This window comes from Myotis yumanensis, unplaced genomic scaffold (assembly GCF_028538775.1).
Source record: "Myotis yumanensis isolate MYYU_CA2020_CCGP unplaced genomic scaffold, mMyoYum1.0.hap1 SCAF_3, whole genome shotgun sequence".
In the NCBI taxonomy this organism is placed as follows: Eukaryota; Metazoa; Chordata; class Mammalia; order Chiroptera; family Vespertilionidae; genus Myotis; species Myotis yumanensis.
In genome coordinates this window covers 200,019,168-200,042,896 of record NW_027223754.1, presented here as the reverse complement: position 1 = coordinate 200,042,896, position 23,729 = coordinate 200,019,168, and the positions used below count along the sequence as shown (strand labels likewise).

Here is a 23,729-nt window from a genome sequence, read left to right as displayed (position 1 = left end):
GGAGTTGGAGCTTCCAAAAGAAAGGAGGATTTGAAGAAAGGGGCAACGTCCTGGAGCTCTGCTTCGTTCCTTTTAGACCCAAAGATATACAAACATTGATTGATTGGGCAACAGGAAGACTTTGGTCTTTGGGGTTATGAGGATTTAGTAGCTGCGAAACAGCTGCTGGGGGTGGTGGCAGATTGAACAGGGTCGTGATTCTTAGAAAAGATGTCCTTGTCCAATTGAGAAGTAATGGGACCAGCAAACACTGGCAATTAAAAATTAACAAGGGCCAAAGTGAAATCGATGCCTACATTTGATATGTTTTCGAGAAAAGCTTATGACATGCAGTTCATAGAAGAGAGAACATTTTCTGTGCTCACTTTTACAGATGCCAAAGGTCAGTCTTACTTGGAAAAATCTTTCTGCAGAAAAGCAGAAATGTTCAGAGTTCTCTAGCACCGTATAAGGCAGGCATTAAGTATATACTTTAGAAAAACTTCTCCAAAACCAATTCTGATTTTACAGTGTTTGGCAATAGCTTTGATACTAATGGGAAGTCACTTGATTCTTGATATATGTTTGAATATGTGTGTATACATACCCGTATTAATCTAAGTGCATAATGATGCAGCTAGTTATGGTAGCAAAAGCTTCTTTTCTTATCCTTACTAAGCACATGTTTTAACTCAAGTGTGATTTCCATAAAAATTTTAAAAGGTAAAGTATTGATTTATCAAGGGGCTTTAAGTAAAATGTAAATCCTATTTATTCAGAAAATAATAACCATTTAAGGTAGTATTACATTTTGGGTCTGGATAATAGTCATATCACAATTTTCTTTCTATTAGGAATTCATGAAAGGAGTCCTGTTTTCCATAGAAAGCCACAAAATGTGTAAGAAATATTGAGAAGTGAGTCTTAGTTTACCAGAAATGAAAATAGCAATTGAAATGCTAAGATGGAGACAATTTTAAAATTACTCACATTTTACCCAACTTTCCTACTACTATCCCATGCAAAATTATGTCTACTGAGCACATTTTTATTAGATAAGGTAGTCCATGGAGCAATGCTGAGCTAGAAACTAACAATACACAGTTATTCCAAGTTGTCATCATGTCTGGAAGTTATGGATAAATAGTTAGTGCAGGACACCTAACTTTCTGCCTTCTAAAGATTTTAACAGTAATATTTGGTCATGTAATCAAGCCTCCGTTAATCAAAGTTAAATGCAAATTAGGTTTTTATAAAAATCCCATTGTGTTTTCTGTAAGAAACATAACTGTGAATTTTCTAGAAATAGCCCTTGAAATCCAACCTGAATTGTCTTACTTCTTTTTTCCTGCTTTCAAAATATGATCAAATTTAGAACCTCCTTTTGTTAGCAATTTCTAGAGAATAGTTTTATTCCTCAGAACCCAAAGATTAAGTATATGTCTTCAGAACTGCATATTTCCCTACTTGAAAAATGTTTCTATTTCCATTATTCAAGTACTGATTCTTCAATTAGTGGCAAAATTAAAATAATTGAAGCGTTCTCAATAAACAAGTGGGGAAGTGTCCAACTGCCTTCCCAGAAACCTGGAAGAAACGCAACCACATGTAGAACCAGTAGAGGTAGCACCATTTTTACCAGTGATGAATGACTAGAGCTCTCTGCTCAAGAAGTGATGACCCCTGGGAACTCTCAGCATTACACCTTCTCTTTCAGGGATGGAGGGAAGTGAGGAGCTTGCAACCCAGACAAAACGTGAGACTCAGCTAATTGGTGTGGTTTTGATGATGCCACAATTCTGCCCCAAATCCTTGTAACTAGCAAGTTTGCTCTGAAGATTATTGAATTACTCCACTGATCATGCATTATTTAAAGGGAAATGCTATTATTATAGAAGCCATCTGTTTAACCATTGGAATTCTGTCTGTTGGACAACTTTCAAGATACAGTAGTGCACTGTGACTACACAAGCAATAAGACAAGTCAAGGGCTACATTAAATGGCCAACTTTTATAAATGCCTGTTCACTCTAATAACCAAGTGAGTGTATATAGATACTTCATGATGCCAGTAGGACAGAACTCTGAGACTGTACCTAGCTAAAAAAGAAATTATCCAAGTCACCTGTCTTTTGTTTTAGCATCAAGTGCAGGAGTGGGGAACCTTTTTTTCTGCCAAGGGCAGAAATATATGATGATATTTATAACATCATATGTGGGCCTTACAAAATTATCAACTTAAAAATTAGCCTACTATATTTGGTCAAGCATTAAATTTACTCATCCCTAATGCCATGGCAGGGCTAGACCAAATGATTTTGAGGGCCTCATATGGCCCCCAGGCTAGACCTTCCCCACCCCTGAAGTAAAGAAAAATGTTTTGAGCATCTTGGGGAAACTCAAATGATAAATAGAAAATAAATTTTCATCTTCTGAGTCATAAAGTATTCTAACCTCTTTCCTGAAGACAACATAAATGGCTTCCAACCATATTGAACATTTGGCCCGGATGAGTTTTCTTCTGCATTTCTTTACTTGTTACAGATTCTTTGGAATAGAAAGAACCATAGCACCATGTACTGTGTTCAAAACAGGAATATTATCCTTGCATCTCTCACAGGTGTTCATACCACCATTACTTAACTACTTCCAGCAATGGGAAATTCATTACTTTTAAAAGAAGTTTGTCCCATTTTTAAAACTTTTGAGTCCAAATTGTTAGAAAAATTTTCTCTTATATTAAGCCAATACTTGTTTCCCGTTCAACTACCAAGGTCTGATTCCACCCACTGGAGCAGAATTGCATAGTGCCTAATGGGAAGTTTTTAAAGGAAAGAATAAAACAATTCACTCTATCACATTTAAAAATTAGTCATAATGACCAGAGCTGCAATTTAGAGGTCATTAAAAATCCCTTTTTTTTTCCAACCTTGATACTGGAGCAAATTATGTTACTGCCTTTCTAGTAAACCACACTGTATTGGGTTTCTAGTGTTAGGCCATAGCAATAAGTATCTTTATTTTGTTTCTGGAAAAAGAAGTAATGTGAGGCATTTGAAGATAAAGGGAAAAACTTGGACCCTCAACTGTGGCCTCTCGGTTGGCAAGAAATTATTTTTTATTAAATATCTTGATATAGACCCAGAAACCAAGCCTATAGGGCACTTCAAAGGACTAATTAAACTTTAAAAGGCAATAGATAAATACTGTTATATTCATATATCGCCCAATGAAGTACAATCAGTCCATTGTAGACACTATGAATAGACAAAGAAAAACATCTTTCTAGGATTGTGGTAGGATAACTGATAGCTGCATTTATAGCCAAATCCAAGTCTTTATACCACTATTTCAACATTTTTAAAAATATGGACATAAGGTACTTTCTTTACAAAACATTTTTTAAAGAGTCCTAAATTTCTCTTTCCCTAAATTCTTGATCTGTGGACTAAAAAAGCACAGCTATTTTATAGACTGAGTCTTCTACACTAGCTGATCTTCCATGGCAAGTGGAAATCCTGCTGAGGCACCAGTGGGGGCCAGCTGCCTGGTTCCCCCAAAACCCTCAATCACAAGGAGCCCATAGGGTTTGCCTCCAGCTAAAGCAGCAAATCCCACCCAGAGAGACCACAAACTGAACCCTCACTGAGCTACTACCCTCTGCTGCCCTAAGAATGATAATACACCTGCCTTCTGTGAAGAAGCATCCCCAGGCTCCTGCACTAAACACCAGGAAAACAATTTGTGTTCTCAGAGGATGCCACCAACAGTTGGCCCTTTGGGCCACAAGGCTGCCAGACTAATCTGGTGGTGGGCCATTACCCTGGGAGTTCAAAATATGCATTGTGGATTCTGACTTTCAAAACTCCACCCTAAAGAACAGTGTCATTATTATGCAAATGTAGACTTTTAAAATGTAAAATATAGTGCTGTCTCCTGTGTCAGGAGTTAAGATCGAATATATGTCAGATTGATTAATTGGATTCTTCTAGATCAATGGTTTACACATTTTCCACCATGAAATCTGAATGTCAGTGGAGAAAACCAGCCCTCCTTCCTCCCTCTCCTTCCTACTTCCCAAGGGAGTTAAGGGACAGGAGAGAAAGCTGAGACAGGGTCCCCCTGCCCTTGCCTGAGTCAGGGCACTTTTACTTCTGTCTGTTTTATATATTGGTGTATAAGCATGATTCGTTTTAACAAGAGTTCTGCTAGGACAAAAAGCTTACAAAGGATCCAGGTACATTTTAAGGTCCATGTAAGCTTGTTTTGCCCTTTCTTTTCATTCTAGAGCCAGGAAAAGTGTATTCAAATCAAAACAAAATGAAAACAGACCAAAACCTACTTGCCAAGTAAAGAGGTCTAATTGATTTGCAAATATCAAGAGAAATTTGACTCATCTGTTCTCTATGGGCAATCCAGGTCACAGGAAAGGTGGATGTTTAGTTCATTCTGTCTCGGTCTAATAATTATTCTATAAGAAGACAGAATTGATTGTTCTGGTCTCTCTGGGGTGATAGGAGAGAGAGCCCTATCACATCGGTATTGTCATCAGTTCCAACTTCCAACGTTTCTGGATGCAGTCAACAGTAACGCTGCTTCTTCACAAACCATTTAAGTTCCTGGGAAGGGGTGCTCAGAGAAAGCAACCCAATATTTATTTAGGACCTACTATGTGTCTAGTGATACTCTAAGTACTTTCCATATATTATCTCATGTAATCCTCAAACAACCCTCACAAGAAAGATATCATTAATCCCACTTTACAAATGAGTAAACTGAGGCTCAGGAAGCTTCAATGACTTGTCCAGAGTTGTGCAACAGGTCTTCCAGGCTCTGTGAGGTGCTTGGGCTTGGCAGAGAGAAGATCTGGGTTAAACTCTTGGTTCTACCATTTACTGCAGAATGACCTATAGCAAGTCCTTCCCAACCCCGAGTTTCAGCCTCCACACCAGGAAAGTAGGAGTCTTTCCTAGATTTAAAATCTCACTGATGTTCATACAGTGGAAGCAACTAAGCAAAAGAGCAAATATTTGAGCCATCCTGCATATAAAAACGATGCAAATTTTCTAAAAAGGTAAAGGAAACTGAATGCATGGTCCTCTTTTATTAATATCCCTAGCAGCCTCTCAAGCCAATATATAAGGAAAGGGTAGGATTGGGCCATACAGTTTTTTGGCTGAAGGTTGCTGAGAACATCAGGAGAACTAACACAAAGTATGTTGTGAATGAGTGTAAACGAGTGTGATACAGGTTCCTGGAAACATACTAGAATCCAGAAGGATCTATAGGAACAGGAATTGTTGGAGAAGCTTCAAAGAGAGGTTCGCATACAAATGTGTGGGATGACTAGGCATGGGGAGAGGAGAGTCTTCAGAGTCTAGGTGGAACCATGAATTTGGAATATTCCACTCTAAAGCCAGGCCACTCTGCATTTCATTTGTACAGACAAGCCCACAGGGTATGGCTCCAACAGTCGGAGGGCAATTCAGACAGGCATTGTGGACGAGTGCTGCTTCCGAAGCTGTGATCTGAGGAGACTGGAGATGTACTGCGCCCCGCTCAAGCCTGCCAAGTCAGCCCGCTCCGTCCGTGCCCAGCGCCACACTGACGTCCCCAAGGCTCAGAAGGTAAGCCAGCTGGAGTGGGATCCCTCCATCCTCAAGAGATCTGTGTCTTATATGTGTGGGTGGGCCAAACAGTAATTTAGTCCCCAAGGTCTCCTGTCTTAGAGGTCAAAATAGCTCCATTCTCACGCTAGATGTCCATCCCTTTGGTCACTCCGCATTGCAAATTCTCTTTTGCACTACTCTGGACAATCAGATAACCAGAAGGTGGTGAAGAATGGTAATAGCTACCTCATCAGGTCGCTCGGAGAATTAACTTACTGCACATACAGTGCTTTCCATGTGTCTGCACAACACAGCTGTTGGGCAAGTGTTAACATCTGTCATAATTGTAATTAAGAACAAAACCTGAAAACTTTCAGGTCCTGGTATTCTGCAAAGGTGTAAAAAAAAAAACACAACTCTAAAATGGGAACTATTTGAAATTCACATCCAGTGGCAAACATAGTTAAAGAAAAAGATTAAAAATAGAAATTTCTGTTTGGCTCAAAGAATACCTAGAAATTTCTAATGACCAAAATTTGCAGGTGTCTTTTTAAAAAGCTAGAATTTAAACAAACCTTAGAGGTACTATCTCTGCCATCAAGAGCATGTAAATCATCTGATGCACGTTTGTCACCTGATAAACTTTTGTTGAATGAATGAATGAGTGAATGAGTAAACAAGTGAATATAAGTGATTAACATTTTAGTCATGAGGTAGAAAGAATGAGAACTAAAGAGAAGGTGAAGAATGAAGAAGAAAGAGAGGAAGGTTGAGTAAGGAAAGTTTTTCGGTGGGGATTCTGTTGACAAAAGGAAAAATCAAACAAAACAAAAAAATACCACCTGTGGTTTTAATCTTTGGAGCCAAGACTAGCATAGTGCAGAATGCCCAAGACGAGAAACCAAGATGTTTACAACGACACCTTTGCTGCTTCCTGGTCGTAAACTGCAGCCGAGACTGGCGGAGGACCATGGGGGTTGAGCAAAGATGTGACTCCAGGGAGCTACCTTGAGGGGTAGAAAGAGATGGGGCACAACCTGGTGTCCAGAGAACACAGCAGCCAATGGTCAGAGAGCAAGCACCACAGAAGTTACTTTTAGGTGAATGAGACTGGAAAGTTGTGCTGGGGATGGTGAAAGCAGGTTAATTCTCTTTCTTCCCAGGTGACCCAGTGCCTCTCAATTTCTAGTTGGTTAGAGGGTGGGGGTCCAAGATGAGCCCCAAAGTTCTGGAATGTTGGGTCTGGTGACTGAGGTGTAGACACCTGTCCAACACCAGTGCTGTCTCCCGCATCCCATGGAGCCCAGGCATTCTGGGCTAACTCTAAGGCTGTCTTCCAGGACACCAAGGGGACCACCTGTTCTCAATGCCATTATTTTTGTGATGTTTACAGTATCAGCCCCCAACTACCAACAAGAAAAAGAAGTCTCAGAGGAGAAGGAAAGGTGGGCCAAAGAAACACCCAGGAGGGAAACAGAAGGAGGGGACGGAAGCAAGTCAGCAGATGAAAGGAAAGAAGAAAGAGCAGAGGAGGGAGACTGGAGCTAGAAACTGAACACAGAAGCAAAAAGGAAAATCAAGGAGAAGAGCAGAGAGGGGCAAAGACGATGAGAGAGAAGCAGACAGCGATACAGAAAAGTGGGCAATTCTAGAGGAAATGAAGAACAGTAGCCTAGTGGAGCTAGCTAATATCCATGATGGAAGGATTGAAGAGTCTCTTATAGAATGTGGCTATTAAACATGGAGAAAATGGAAATGAAGCACGTAATCCCCAAGAAAGCCCAAAGAAAGGCAGTGGCAAGAATGAAAAAAGAACAAATATTATAAAAGAGTCAAATTTCCTGCTCCCCAAAAACAATTGAATAAAAAAATTAAGATTACAAAATCAAGGCTTTTGTATGCATTTAAAAATTTTGTGTGAATCTATAATAGAAGAATTGCTCATGTCAATATATGTCCAGAGTTAAATATTAGCCCCAAATTCTCCACAAGACTGAATTGTGTCATAGAAATTCCCAGATTTCCTTTCCTGCAATGAACTTGGAGTCGGCCTGTCTTGGTTTGGGCCAAAGGGCATCCAGTATTTGCCTAAAGGCCTGTGAGGCCTGTGAGGTAACCTATGAGAGAAGGTCATTGAACCTTTTTTTTTTCACTTTGGAATCAGATATAAAAGATGTATTAGTTTGCTAGGGGTGCCATAACAAATACCACAGACTAGGTAGCTTAAATAGCAGAAAGTTATTTTCATATACTTCTGGAGCCTGGAAGTCTAAGATCAAGATGTTGGCTGGGTTGGTTCCTTCTGAGAAATATTAGAGAAGAATCTGTTCCAGGCCTTTCTCCATGGCTTGTAATTGGCCTTCTTCTCCCAGTGTCTTCACATCATCTTACTTTTATGCATATCTTTGTGCCCAAATTTATCCCTCCAATAGGACAATGGTCATATTGGAATAGGACCACCATAATGACCTCATTTTAATTTAATTACCTGTATGTTGACTCCCCATCTCCAAATACAGTCACATTTTGAGGTACTGGAGGTTGGGATTTCAACATGTAAATTTTGGGTAAGTGACACAATCCAGCCCATAACAGGAGACTTCTGATATATGACTACTGCCTTCTGATTCCTAGAATACTCTCTGTTGCTCTGTTTCTCTCTCTTACTTTCTCTCCCAAACACACAAATAGACTCCTAGATTTTTAGATCTGAAATCTTAGGCATTTCAGCTCCATGGAAATTCTAGGACCATGTTATGAGCTGCAAAAGGCCTCAGAAATCATTTGGTTCAATCACTTCATTTTAAAGATAAGAATACTGAGATCCAGAAATGAGTAAAGATGTGCTTGGGTTCTAAGATGCCCTCCTTCTGGCCAGCAGAGAATAGCACATAATCAATATGGACTAATAAGAATTCCAAAAGAAAAAGATGGGATAGAAGTGGCCCCATGAAGTCTCCTACTAATTTAATATTTTCCCACCAGAAGGAGGGAGTAAATGAGAGCAGGGTTGATGGATTTCCCTGAGGGAAAAGAAAAGCTCTGTAGAATCATAGAATGTAGGTCTTAGAGATCTTCTCCTCCACCTTCCTTGATTTAAACAGTAGGGTTAGGGTCTTCACAGATAATAAAGCAAAAAGTCTCAAGATCATCCAAATTGTTGATTATAAGAGTTGAGAGAGGTAAGTGTACAGCCAAGCAAATGATGACCCTTGGGAAAAGAAGATGACTAAACCAAGAACCAAGAAGCAAAGCATTTCATCAAGTAGCCTACTTTGATGATGTCATGGTGTAAAGAAACCTCCTTTCTGCCTGGTCCTTCCATGCCTTCTACTTCAGGGCCATTCTTCCTTCATGGTTCACTGAAAATCCAGGCTATATAATATATTCTCAATCTAGGAGAAAACGGTCCAATCAGAAGCATAGCAAAGCCACAGATGGAAGCCAAGTCACTGCTGTGGTGGTTGCAAAGTGGATCCTGGGTTATTAGATCGATGAAAGCCAGCTAGTACCTGAGCACATATGGCCAGCCACCTTATCCAGGAGATGCCAAGTACTCTTGCTAAGACATCATGCTCTAGGACCAGCCTCAGACACAGGCCTACTGTGACTACCATCTGAGAGTAGCCAGCAAACACAGATGGCTCTTCAAGGGACCACTGTTGCACAGAAGAATTAACAGTTAATGTCCTATGAAAAGGTTCCTTAGAGAATTGTCTGTTCCTTCTTTCATTGATGAGTGAATAAATGTCAACCATAAATCAAGACGTTGGATAAAGTATAATTACACCCAATGATGAACTTCATCCAAAAAGAAGACAAGGACATCAAAAGAAAAAAAAAGCAATAGAACTTTCTAGCTAAAGAATGTTTAAATCCTAGATTATGGATTAAAACCCACTTCTTTATGTAATGGGTTTTTATCAACTCTAAAGCAATTATCTTGAATGGCTAGATGTGACTTCAGAATAATATGAACTAATAGGAAGAATCTACTATTGTCTTTCCATCTCCCCCTTTCTAGAATCAATACTAAGCACCTAGCGATACATGGTATATAATGTTGGGTAGATAGATGGATGGATGGATGAATGAATGATGGGTGGATTGGATGGATGGATGGATGGATGGATGGATGGATGGGTGGATGGATGAATGGACAGAAAAATGGGTGTTCTAGGTAGATGAATAGAGGTAGAAAGGCAGCTATAAAAATACATAGCACTGCTGAGATGACATGATTCCTCTCGTCCTTGCACAGGGGGTGAGGCAAGTTCAGAGTAAAGAAAGAAAGAGCAAAGGAGTTGTGCTCACATAAGTGTTGCAGGTTTACAATTTCCTTCTCTAGCCTCAACTGAAATCATTCAAGGACCTATTGCCAAAAGTACAATTGCCAAAGGTGGCATCTGCCACCTTTAAAATCAAATGTACTTTATAGCAAATGTTATGTAACTATTAGTCCCCCCCCAATACTTTCTTGAAGTAGGCAGAGTAGTAGCCATCATTTAAAATTATATTTCAACTGCTTCTCTTAGGGAAAATCGATGATTATGTGTAAAACTTATGGGATATGTAAAGATTCAGGATCCTAAAAGAAAATTGCTGAAAAAAATTTTTTTATTGAGCACCTACAATGTGCAAACCTCTGTACTAGGCATGAAGGAGAATTATAAAGATTGTAGAAGCAGTAAAACATAGTGGGTTAAGAGTAGAGAATGTGGAATCAGACTGCCTAACTTCAAATGCTAATTAGCTTACTAGTGGTATGACCTTGGGCAAATGATGTAACTTATTTGTGCTTCAGTTTCCTTATCTGTCAGTCAGAATCTACTTGATTGAATTTATCTAGTTGAATTTATCTAATTGAATCTACAGTTGTGAGGATTTGAGATGTGTGTGTGTGTGTGTGTGTGTGTGTGTGTGTGTGTACAAATATATATGATAGTGAACAAGTTGGTGCCTGGTATGTAGTAAGCACTATTAAAGTTTTTGTTAATATTATTTTACTTCATTCTAAAAAATAGAGCCATCTGAAAAAGAAATAGATCTCCTCAAGTGGAAGTAGGTCTCATATTCCCCAGACTTCAAGCTTAAGCTGCCAACACTCTTCAGTGACATGGTAGTTGGTTTCAAGCACATGGTGGGAAAAGAGCACTGAGTGACCTAAGACCCCTTCCAACCAAAGAACCCAGTTCTACAAATAATTACAACTTAAAAAGAATCCCAGCCATCCCATGTGAGAATCGCTTAACTTTTATTTTTAGGTCATAGAATGAACTTTCAGAAAACCATTTTTCTCAACCAGTTAAAATCAAATGCAATATGTGTTTTCATTTCATGGTGACTGAGGAAAATTTAATTGTAGCATGAACTCCAACTCTTACTAGTTTTAAGTCAAATTGCCAAAATAAATAGAAATGTGGGATATTTTCGGGCTCACACCGCTTCCGGGACATTTCAGTTTCTAGGGTTGCCGATTCAGTGCCTTTCACAAGTATTTGATCTTCTCTCAAACATCTCTTGAAAACAAACAAAACCTCATACAGCTTCTAATATGAGTGCTGTTAGGATGTAAGGGTGGAGAGGGAGGCAGAGAAATGAGCTCCAGAGAGCCTTTCCCCTTCTCTCCCCCAATCTCCTGACCACCTCCCTCCCACCAACCACCAACAGGAAACAGTGTTTTCCTAAGTAATACATTTTGCAGTTTCTCAAGTTCATTAGCATACATGGGGTAGATGAGATTTATTCTCTTTACTTGTCTATAAGAAGGAAATAAGACTTTTTGCAATATTTAATAGATAATAGGGAGCTGACTTTTTTAATTTTCATTGAATTTATTGGGGTGACATTGGTTAATAAGATTATATGGGTTTCAGGGGTACAATTCTATAATACATCATCTGTATGTTGTGTTGTGTGTTCACCACCCAACTCAATTTTCTTCCATCACCATTTATTTCTCCTTTACCCTCTTCTACCTCCCTTACCCCCCTTTCCCTCTGGTAATCCCCATGCTGTTGTCTGTGTCTGTGGGAGTTGACTTCTAATCTAAGGGCAAAGTTAATAGTCTGAAGTTCAAGTGGAAGGCTTTGGTATAAATTGTTTTTAGATGAAGCAGGATGTTCTTTATGAAGTTCTGAATATTCACTACAGAATTCCTCAGCTTGTATGCTCACCAGCTACTAATTCCTTTGAAAATCAGTGACAATATTTATTGACCTGTAAAATCAGAAATACACTGGATTGTTCTTGCGCCATTTTCTGTCTTGGAAAAGCACTGGCTGGCAGCAGGTGTGTTTACTTTTATATGCTGAAGGCTCCCGTCAACCTCAAACAGATGCAAATCACTTCCACTTGTCAGAGTGCTATTTTGTTCATCCTCAGAGTTCAGGGGAGCCTTCCAAACTTCCAAAATTTCTCCCAATTCAGTGAGGAGGAAAATTTAGAACACACTATTCTTTCTGTGTTCTTGTTTTTTTCTTGAATTTTGGGGGGTGATATTGGTTAATAAAATTAGATAGGTTTCAGGTGTTCAAGTCTATAATACATCATCTGTATATTGTATTGTATGTTCACCACCCTAAGTCAAATCTCTTTCCATCACTATTTATCCCTTCTATCCCCTATTCTACCTCCCCCGACTCCCTTTGCCCCCTGGTAATCACCATGTTGTTGTCTGTGTCTATGAGTTTCATTTGTTTTGGGCTTAATCCCTTCACCTTTTCCACCCAGCTCCACAACTGCCCTCCCTTCTGACAGCTGTCAGTCTGTAAAACACAGTTATGAATGTGCTGCCCAGATTTGTCACACACACCCAGCATGAGTGGAAGAGGGCAACACCCTTTCCTGCTAATCCTGTGAGCTCATTGTTATTGCATTGAAATGACAGCAAAGGTAACAAACTCAGGGCTTCCCCTCTCCCCAACACGTTGTAATAGAAGTTGCTGTATATGCTAATTTAAATATTCTAGTATAAGTTGTATGTCAGATAAAATAATGGCATTTTGGAGGCTTATTAGAAAAAAGTAATCAAATTCAGTTTTTAGGTAAAAATGTGCTGAATCTTTAGCACGTTATCAGTGAAGTTGTTAGAATGTGGTGTTTCTCTTTTTAAAATAACACAACATTTGAACCTTTCAGCAATTCCAAAGTCAACTCCCTCTGGGAAAGATAGTGTGCTTCAACATTTTTTAAAATTTAAAAATGTAACACAAACACAAACACAAACAGCTAACTACACAAGCTGCCCATAAAAATCAATAGTCTAGCAGCCCTGGACCCCAAAGTATTTTACAACATCCTTCAAGACTACTAAAGGCAATAGAAATACCTCTTGCCAGTGAGGGAAAATGCCCCTTGGCATTTCTTTTCATTTTTTCCAGGCTTTTAAACCATTTTGTTAGTGATTTCTTACATCATAGGCAGGCATATTTGAAATAGAGTTAGCCAGTATTTTTTGAAGAGTAAGAAAGTGGCTAGGTTGGGATATTGTGGGATAATTATGGGACAAATACGAGTTCCCTATTTCCTGGGGATTCATAGGGATGTACCAGTTCCTAGAAAAAAATAGCTACGCACCTGATATCCCAGCACTCAAGGGGTTGATAGATAACCAGTAGGTAGCTACTCTTTCTCTCCAGCCAGAGAAAGGGCAGCACCCTAGCAAGGGATGTATTTTTTATATATATATTTTATTGATTTTTTTACAGAGAAGAAGGGAGAGGGATAGAGAGTTAGAAACATCAATGAGAGAGAAACATCGATCAGCTGCCTCCTGCACACTCCCTACTGGTATGTGCCCGCAACCAAGGTACCTGCCCTTGACCAGAATCGAACCTGGGACCCTTGAGTCCGCAGGCTGATGCTCTATCCACTGCACTGAGCCAAACCAGTTAGGGTGCAAGGGATGTACTTTAACAACAGAAACTACCAAAAAAAGAGAAAAAATAAGGCAATATCCATAACAATAGCTGGTATTTATTAGGCATATGCCCTGTGCTAAGGGCTATAGCAAACCACCTTATTTAAGTTTCACCATTAAGCCTGTAGGATAAATACTATAATTATCCCCATTGTACAGATTAGAAAACTTGGGCTGAGTAAGGTTAAATGTCTTGCCAAGGTCTTGCTCTAACAAGTGGCCAGACCAGAATCCAAAGTCAAGATGGACTTCAGTGTGTTCACTATGCACTGCGCTCTCTCTCCTGCATCTCTGTTGGTATTTTCCTTAGCACAGGAGGGGACTGTGTGCTTTTTATCCTTATACAGAGCACAGCAGGAAGTAGGCAGCCTTGCTGTTGACTTGAATGAAGTCTATTCCACCAGTTGTTAAGTCAATTTGACAAGCATTTCCTTGTTTGTCACTTTGCTCAAAGCGCCATGCAGGGGTAGATACTAAGGTGAAGGACCCATACGATGGCACTCGAGGAGCTTACTTTTTAGTGGGGAAGCAAACACAAACATAATTTACTCTGTAGCAAATCAATGACCTAACAAAGGTAGATCCAGAGTGGACTCTTGATAGCACAAAAGCCAGAGCAGACTGACGTTCCTAACAAGTTCATAGAATGGATCTAAACCAAGGGCCTTCAAATAATAGGCTCTCTTGCATACAACTATAGACAGTTCTCTATGCCAGGTAAATGTGTGAGGGAGATCACATGCCATCATAATAACATTATGAGGTGGTTACTCCTACTCTGCACTTTCATTTTACAGAAGAGAAAACTGAGAAAGAGAAAACAGTGATTGTCAATCAATGGTCACACAACTCCTGTGTGGGACCTGGGATCCAAGCCATGTGTGTAAGCCTATGTCCTCTAAGAAAAAAGAGATGAGATTGGGTTAAAGGAGCAAGGGTGTTATTAGGGGAAATGTTCGTGTGAAAGGACATAGGAGAGAATCGGGGAAACCTAAGCAAGCCATCAGAAGAAGGTAATGCAAGTCTGATCCCAAGTGAAGGAGAGAGAGGGAGTAGGTTAGGTGGAAGCATCCTAGATGGCCGTATAGTCTAAGGAAAATCCTTGAGCCAAAGCTGGCCAATAAAGGAATGGGTCCGCCTTGATATAGCTACCACATTCAGACCTGGGGGTTGGGTAAGGGACCTGCCCTGGGGGCCAATCCACTATGACTGGAGGAGAGGATCATATTAGAAAAAAATGGCCATTGCAACCATAACCACAATAGGAGATATAATGCAGTGGTTTCCAGGAAAAAAACAAGAGACTGGGCTGACCAACACTGCATCCAGTCTTCATACTTCTCACTTTTTGTTAAAGAGGCAGCCACTCCATCAGGAACCTGAATCTCTCAAAATGTGCACCTTGACCTCTGGTTGTAAAAGTCACATTCCAAAGTGCTAAGTAAGTCACATGACACTCATTTTGCTTGACTCCCAGAGAGGAAAGGCTGACCTAACTCTCCTGAATTTGAACTTGTGATTCCCCGTAGTAAAGAGATACCAGACTTGATCCTGAGAGATCTAACTTGTCCTCCACAATTTCACGTGCCTCCAGGTCAAGCCAGCAAACTAGCTCAAGCACATCCCTCTTAACAAGTGAAGAGCTGAGGTCTGGCTCATCTTTTCAATCATTCACTCCTCATTTTGTTATTGTTGTTATTGTTTTTCCTATTTTTTTCCCTTCTTAGAAGAAGGTCAATGCTGAGTTAGGACCTTATACTATATAACAGACAAATATTCCATGCTGGACAGAATTTTCCCAACACTCTTACAGTGTGTGAGGCTTTTCTTAGACTCTACGTCACACAATGCTCAATTTGTTTGGAAAGGGTAGAGGTGGAAACATAGTCTATTGAAAATATCACTGCTTCCTCCCTGAAATTTAGAAGAGCCTATTAATTATCCTTCATTTAGATTCTCTCTCTCAGGCAAAAGTCTCATAAAGATAGGCATGGAGAAAAGAAGGGTTTATAATGCCCATGGGGTTAGCTTTTGCTCACAGAATACTGTGCTTCTGTTCTCTATCAATAACCATACAAATGGGGTTCAGTTCACACTTGTAGTTGGAAGGACACCCATCCCTAAACCAGCATCTACACCATCTGGGATCCTTAGTAGCTCATGACTTGATCAAAGACAGTTATCTGAGAGAGATTTGGGCCTTGAGGCACCAGATATTGTTTGACGTCTGGGGGAGGCAGTATGGCAGAACAGCTAACTGGTGAACTCCAGAATCAGAAGGAACTGGTACAAATTCCAGCAACAGGCACATCTTCACTGCAAGAAATCACTTTTAGTAGAAGCTTTGTATTCCTTAAAGGTAAAATGGGCAAGACACTAGTACCCACTTCCAAAAGAACTAGCAGAAATAAATAAGAAAACATATTCAATTAACATATGTAATACAGTGTCTAAAACGTTATATGGGTTAAGTGATAGAATTGTTATTCTTTTGTTAAAAGAATAAACTGTTTTATTATTAGTCCTGGGTCTATCCGTTTGTTCCTATGTAACCTCAAATTCTATATGAGACTGTTGTAGATGAAATCATCTCAGGAGGTATTGTGAGATTATTGTATAAACTGTAAAGTGTCTGCAAATGTTAACCAAGATCATTATTATTGCCATTGTTACTAGCTCTCAGTGACCTTCTTACTCAAAAAGTTTATGCATAGCTTTCCTTTGAAGTGCTAGGAGCTAGGATTGGAGCAGAGAGATAACAGGAGAATGTGAATGAGCCCTTCAAAGCATTTTCCAGCTTCATAAATATCTGTGTATGGTCCACAAAGTGTAATAAGGTATATCGCAAATTAAGCCCTTTCCCAATGAGCAGGTCAACCTTTTCCTGAGAGAAATAAATTTCCTCAACCAACCCTTGTGAGCTAGAGAACCAACATTTTTTTTGAAAAGTAAGCTTACCTTCCCTAGTGTCAATAGGAAACAGTATTTACTTACTACTGTTTTCCTTTCAAAAATCTGTCTAGTTGCATACTAGAAACAGCTTCGGCTGGTTTGTTTGTCTTGGACAAGCTGTTGAAGTGAAAAGTTTTTGCTTGGCTAAATGTGGGACAGTTTCATAACCCTTCAAGAAGTGCACTGAAGGTGGGTGCCAGTTCTGAAGGCTGCCTCAGACAGGCCTCCACTTGCTGCCCATTGTCAAGGGTGGCCAGCGGAATTAAATTAGGAAAATGAACAAAGCAACAGATGCAACTGAGACCAAGTCCCTGAGTGCTTTTGTTTTGTCCCTGTCATTGTCTACAACAAAGAAGTCCCATGGGAGAGCCTGGGAAGAGAGCCAAATGCAAACCAGACGACATCCCAGCTGGTTTTGAATGGCCTCCATCGAACATGTGTGTACATGGGAACCATGCTCCTTGGAGCCGGGTAGGCTTCTCTCGAGTGAGTCTGCGTATGGCTTTGCTGTGATGCTGACGCAGACCCAGAAGAAATAGGAAGGATCCCTCTGTACAGACATTACACCTCAGCTTTGAGACAAAAGGAAAAGAATTTCCCTGTGGGGAAAAGGACAACATCTATGTGGTTGGCCCATCTAACCTCAGTTCCTTTTGCTCCAGTCCTCATGAATTTGTGACACATAGAAGATACCTGAATTTCTCCTTCTGCAAATCTGGGATTTAATTTGGCTCAAGAGGAAGATTAAAGATTAATCATCGCATGTGGCTTTCTTTTAATTTCTTATTATTTCATTCTTGAGTATTCTCTTAGTTTGGGTGTTTCCCACAGTCTTAAAATATGTTTGTCTAAGTTGGTAGAAAAAAAAGGTAAAACTCAAATTAGCATATTTTTAGACCTGTCAGTTAATTTGGTCAGTAGTTTGATAGAAAAGTAGTATTCTTAATAATAGTTATTTGGAGTTTAGAAAGCCACATAGCTCATCAGCTGAGAACTGAACAAAAATGCAATGAGGAGTTTAGGATGACAGTGATCCTATGCTGTGGCGTCATATGTCTTTCTGCCATTTTTCTGAAGAACTCCTTTAAGAAGGCAAAATGAGATGTAAGATCAGAAATACAAATTTACTGGTAGTTCAACAGTAGATGCTTTTATTCAGCAAGAAATACATGTTAAGTGGACTGGATAAAAGGTCAATGATATTTGGGAGAAAAGTGCCAGGATTTTAAACAGATGGCATTTCACACTGCCCTATACGAATGCCCAATTTTGTTCCACAAGCTTTTTTTTCCAGTGGCCCCTGAGCTAGATAATTTAACAAACATTTTTTACACAATGATGCCATCCTCCTTCTATTCAGTCCCTACGGGATATTGACCATCAACTTACAAAGTGTTAACTGGCTTTTATGAAAGAGTTGGTGCTAACTCCAATGTGAGGTACAGCTGAAAAGCATGTGAAAGAACAATTACTAAATCCCTATGGGCCTTAGCTCAGGGATTGGTAGTTGATTCTGCTCCAGCATCTCATCCTCTCCAGGTATCAGGTCTGGGTGAACACAAATGTCCCTTACAGTGATCTCTAAGCTACTAACAATGATTGGGTGAGCAGTCACTACCTTAGCCGGAAGGAAGAATTTGAAGATTCCAGCAACTATGGAAAGAACTCTTGTTTTTGGTCCTGATGGAAACATGTTCTAAAAAAAAAATTTTTAAAGGCCTCTGTAGATCTTTAAACCCTATTCTATGCTAATAATTATCCATTATATTCTCCTATAAGGGCTTCCTGGTTAGAGATGAAACCAAGAGAAGAAGCATCTTATGTTTATGCATGCAAAGGCCACTTCCTCCTAGATTTCATTTCACATCTTATCTGTCTAAGTAAACTTTGTTATTTAAATATATCCAAGGATAAAATAATAACTATAGGAAAAGTATAAAAACCTGATTCTGCACATTATCAGAGAGTCCATTATACTCACTCATTCATTTAATTCATCCTTCAGTTATGTAGTGAGCACCTGCAAAGTCCTGAGTACTACTCTAAACATGGGCCTGTAACAGTGAACAGACAAGTCCCTGCTATCATAAGGCTTCCTCTCTAAGCAAAACTTGCAGGAAAGCATTGCTTATTGATGAGTGAATGGTAGCACCAAAGTTAGGAACCCTGGAATTTTAGTCTAGGAATGGCTACATCCTAGTAAAGATGAAATAATGATAATAAGAGTAAGATAAAATAATAATAATACTTATATAGTGCTTGCCATGCGCCAGACCTATTATAAGTGCTTTTATGTACTAATTCTTTAATCCTTAACCCTACATGGTAAAAACTATTGTTATCCCAGTTTATGGATGAAATTGAGACACAAGAAATTTTCACTTGAAGAAGCTCACAGGGCTAGAAAATGGAAGAGCTAGGATTTGAGCCAAGCTCAGTATGTCTGTGATTTTACAGAGTCTAAAACAATTACAAATTTCCCCACTCTTCTAATTCTAAATCTCTTTTTCTTCAAAGAGAAAGAATGAAAAAGAAATACCTTTTCACAAAAATCAAAACAGAACTAAAATGCAATAAAACAATAAAAAATAACAAAAGACGCTACAGGCCAGGAGACTGAACTTTTCAGGATCTCCTTTCAATCAATGAATGTGTGATAGCAGCAGATGAATAGAAACAGTTTTGTGTGGTTATAAAGCAATCTGTGGTCCCCATGCCAAAAGGGGCACATAGAAGTAGCTTGAATGAGGTTTAGCTACACTAAAAAATTAAAGCCTATTTACTTAAATATGTCTTTCTTGGAACAATCTGGCCCAAGCTCTCTCTTAGATTGACTGGTGAGTCTTAAGCCATAAAAGGTTGAGACCCAGCATTAGAAGTAGATGGGTAGGATATATAAAATGTCACCAAGTTAATGTCGCTTTTCCTCCCTTGCTTTTAGGAAGTACATTTGAAGAACGCAAGTAGAGGGAATGCGGGAAATAAGAGCTACCGAATGTAGGAAGACCTTCCTGGGGAGTGAAGAATGACATCCCATCGGCAGGATCCTTTGCTCTGCATGAATTACCAGTTAAACACCAGAAGACCCACCAAAATATAAGTTTGATAACATTTCAAAAGATGGGCATTCCCCCCAATGAAATACACAAGTAAACATTTCAAACATTGTCTTTAGGAGTGATTGTTAAAAGCTTTGCACCTTGCAAAAAAGGTCCTGGAGTTGGTAGATTGCTGTTGATCCTTTATTACTAATGTTCTATAGAGAAAAAATATATGGATGTATGTATGTATCTATCTATCTATCTATCTATATATATATCTTAGTCCTTGCCTCTCAAGAGCCACAAATGCATGAGTGTTGTCTAGATCCAGTTGCACTAAATTTGTCTCTGAATCTTGGCTGCTGGAGCCATTCATTCAGCAGTCTTGTCTAAGTGGTTTATTAATTTTTTTATTTGCACTTCTTTCTATGCAACACAGGCTGTTTGTTTTACAGTGTCTGATTACCTTGTTTGTCTATCGTTGCCCACCCTTCTTCATCCCCGTTATATTTGCCCAAATGTGGCCTCCTCCATAGCAGCAACAAGCAGTCAAGTAGCACACCAATATTTAACCCACCAGATTCTATCTGTGGCACTGGTACAAAATATAAATCAGATGCATTTGCTGTAGACACAAAGCTTTATTTTTCCACATCTTGCTAAAAAGAAAATGCAAATAGTTGCAACTTTGAGGCCAAACGTTCTTAGGTGTATGTGTTAAGTCTAGAAAGTCTCAAACTCTCAACAGTTCCTTCAAATGATGAGTTAGTGTGCGACCTAATTAGTAACTTCTCTTGGATTTTTTTCCATATAGAGCACTATGTAAATTTCACATATCAACATTACAGGATATATCAAACAGTATGTAAAACTCTCTTTTTTTAGTACAATGGTGCTATTTTTGTAGTTTGTGATATGAAAGAGTCTGGCCAAAATGGTAAAAGGTGAAAGCAAAACAAAAAAAAAAAGGATGCCTGGAGCCAAAGACACAGAGGGGAAGGGTCCTAAAACTCCAGTACCCCCAATTACGCCTTCCAAGAGAAATTGAAAACACAAAGTCCACCGATGCAAATTTGTTTAGCAAGTCTTGAGAGGAGTGGAAAAAGCAGAAGGTTAGGAATTTAATAGTCCTGGTTTCTTCTCACTGATGAAACAAACATCTGCCGACTTGGCCACGGACTCACCACTTTGTGACCTTGGGCAAGTCACTTCACCTCTGTGTGCCTCAGTTTCCTCATCTGCAAAATGGGGCAATATGCCATCTACCTACCTCACAGGGGTGGTATGAGGATTAAAAAGATAAAGCTCCAGATTATTATCCTAAATTGCTACAAGGGTGGAAGGTCAGAGCCCTTGAGTCACTGGGATGCAAGGAATTCTATAAACAGCTCATTCAGAGCATAGCTAGAAAACTGATTAGCCAAATGCTCCTGACATGCCAATTTTTGTCAATGAAGCCATCTAATTAAGTATCCAACTAGCTAGTTGTTAAAAGTTAGCAATCAGATTGATCTCTTTTAAAACCCTTTTCAAAATAAGTTAGAAACATTTGATTAACAACTTGATTTTAAATTCTGCATCTGGGTTCATAAATACAAAGTGAAAAGAGGGAAATAAAAAGAAAATAAAGAGAAAAACAAAAAGTTTCTACCAGCAAAAGGGTGATTACTCAATTTGTTAGCACTCACTGATTTCTAGGCAGTTTCTAGAAATCCAATAATACTTCTTTTAATATTATGATACTCCATTCATTTTGAACAACAGTTATTCCATCTTTAGGCAACCTACAAAAGATGGCCCAAGATTTCAACTATTGAAATAATATCTTATAAAAAGTCACAGTTACTTTCTTTAATCAATTTTGCTCTTATCCTTGGCTATATATATTATTATTTTGTTGTTGCTGTTGTTAACATACCCTTGACTAGAGTTGCTAGTTTATAGGCCAAAATTTTCTTCAGAGCTAGAAATTTTCCCTCATGTCTTCTTAGAAGAATGGCCCCTATGAATGTGTCTTATCCATTCAATTAAAAATCGGTATGAAGAAAATCCAAAGTTGAGGGCAGGCCCATGGTTGAGGGCAGGCCTAAAAAATGTTTCTGGTCTCCGTACCAAAATTTCCTTATTAGAACAATGAATCATCCACCATTCGGATATTTTATTGGCCTTAGAACTTTTTGGTGAGAAGCAACCAGGTTTATTATTTCATGCACATTGTACCCTTCTTATTCTTGGAAAGTATATACGGAAAACAAACCTTACATGTTTAGTTTTCATCCCACTGGTACACCTCAAGATTCAGAGGCCAGAAATAAAAAAATTAAATTAAATTGAAAAAGACTCCCTGGATCTCAGAATGTGTGCAAAAAGAAGGCCTATTTACTGGATGCCCTGGCTCAGCCAACAAGTATTTTAACCCTCAGTGCGCAATGTTTTTTGAGTTGAGCATCGCTGGTATACTGAGTGGTGTTCTAACCACTATGGACAGATGTCAAAGGAACTACAAGTCATTTTTGTCCTTCATCTGTTTCCACACATATGGGTTCTGCGGAGTGAGATGCGCTACTCCTCTTCCCAAGATGGCACTTCTAATTTTATTTCCTGTTCCTAGAATGCACCTTTTAAAATCACTGGCTCCCAGAGACATTTTACACGTATTCTTCTGCCGACCTAGCTGGACAGGGTAATTCTAAGAGTGTCTATGACTTACTTGATTCACTTAGCAATTCTATTCACAGCCCAGATGCCCCAATGAGGAAAGCTTAAATAGACAAAAAGACATAATCTTTCTTAACTTTTTCCAATACATGTCCTCTCCAACTACATCATAAATCAGCGAATTAAAAAGTAACTAATTATTATACTAACCCAGCATCTTATTTGCAAAGGAATTAAAACTAGAAGACAATTTGATGTAAACTGCAAAAGTCCCTTGGTCCCCATACACTCCAGCAGAATGTCCCAGGATTGACAGAGAGGGAGCACCTAACATTTCACAACTCAAAACTTCATAAGCTTTGCTTTAAATTTTAAAATGAGGAAATTTCAGGATGTTTATGAAAGAGCCGTACATACTGGTAGGAATTAGCTTTCAACGTATAGGCTTATTTTTTATTTAAATGACAATACAGAATACCTAAGTCAAATTTCTACTCCAGCTTCCCCACATAGTATAATAGCACTATTTGAACATTTTAAGATGAGGTGGCTCCCCTGAAAAAGCTAATGAATCTTTCCATCAGAATCCACTCTTCTAGACCTAAAAAAAACTCTCCTAATCTCTCTCTCTCTCTCTCTCTCTCTCTCTCTCTCCCAGAGAGTCCAATGGAATACTTAAAAAATAATAATAATAACTTCCTGGAAAAAGAAGAAAAAGCCTGGCCACCTTGAGAATCCTTCCCCTCCTGGGAATGTCAATGTTTGTGTAGATGGAACCATCTCATGCACTGTGGCTCCAGGGTTTCCGTTACTACTTCATGCACTAGGGGGATTAAATTGGAGGATGTAGCACAATTTTGCTTTCCCATTTATTGTTTGGCCAACTATGCCAACGTGGTGCTATTGCTTCTTTAAGAAAGTACTTGACTTAAAAAAAGGAAAAAAAGAAAAAAGAAAGCATGGACATATTTTTTTAAAGTGTAAAAACGATAATTCTATAGCTAGGTGGCTTCATAAAACAGCACTAGGTCTAGTCACCACCACCTTTCAACTTCTTATCGCTCACAAGTAGCAGACTGTTCACCAAATTGTGAGTGTGGTGGTGTGGGGCAGAAGATGGAAAATTTTTAGAATCACAAGGCTCCACTCTTTTGTTGGCTCTCAGCAAAATTAGCACTATGTTACCCAATCTGAACACCTGGATCAAGAGCATGGAATATAAATGGGGCAAAAAAATACTTTATAGAAAAATGGCAGAACTAAAAAGATGGTTGAGTTACTTATTGATTTTTTTTTTATTATTTTTTTTTTTTTTGGTGTGTGCTGTCTGCTCTAAAACAGATATTCAGCAAGTAGAGAAAAATACGGAGAGAAAAAAAAGCATAAGTTCACCTTCTGAAAATAGCATCTGCCCCATTTCCCATGAGTAAATTTTTAGCATTGACTGGTTTATAGAAAATGTTCTCCCTTCATCTAAACATCTCAGAGAGCAATAGCTCCCATGAAAAGCAATCACTAATCTCACTGGGAAGGGTTGGAAAGTATTTCTTTATGAGCTGGGGGTTATCT

At 39.0% G+C, this 23,729-nt stretch overlaps 1 protein-coding gene across 5 annotated transcripts in view; it reads left to right on the top strand.

The window, feature by feature from the left end:
• IGF1 (insulin like growth factor 1) overlaps positions 1–22,822 on the top strand; it is a 68,790-nt gene extending 45,968 nt beyond the window's left edge. For 2 of the 5 annotated variants that reach the window (XM_070410921.1, XM_070410922.1), the window contains exons 3-4: positions 5,425–5,606; positions 19,403–22,822. In XM_070410921.1, coding sequence (XP_070267022.1) covers positions 5,425–5,606; positions 19,403–19,462 — 242 coding nt within the window. In that variant the 3' untranslated portion in view covers positions 19,463–22,822. Of the gene's footprint in view, positions 1–5,424; positions 5,607–6,981; positions 7,810–19,402 lie in introns of those variants that run through there. The other 3 variants (XM_070410920.1, XM_070410919.1, XM_070410918.1) reach the window with 3 other exon arrangements.
• The last annotated feature ends 907 nt before the right edge of the window (positions 22,823–23,729 follow it).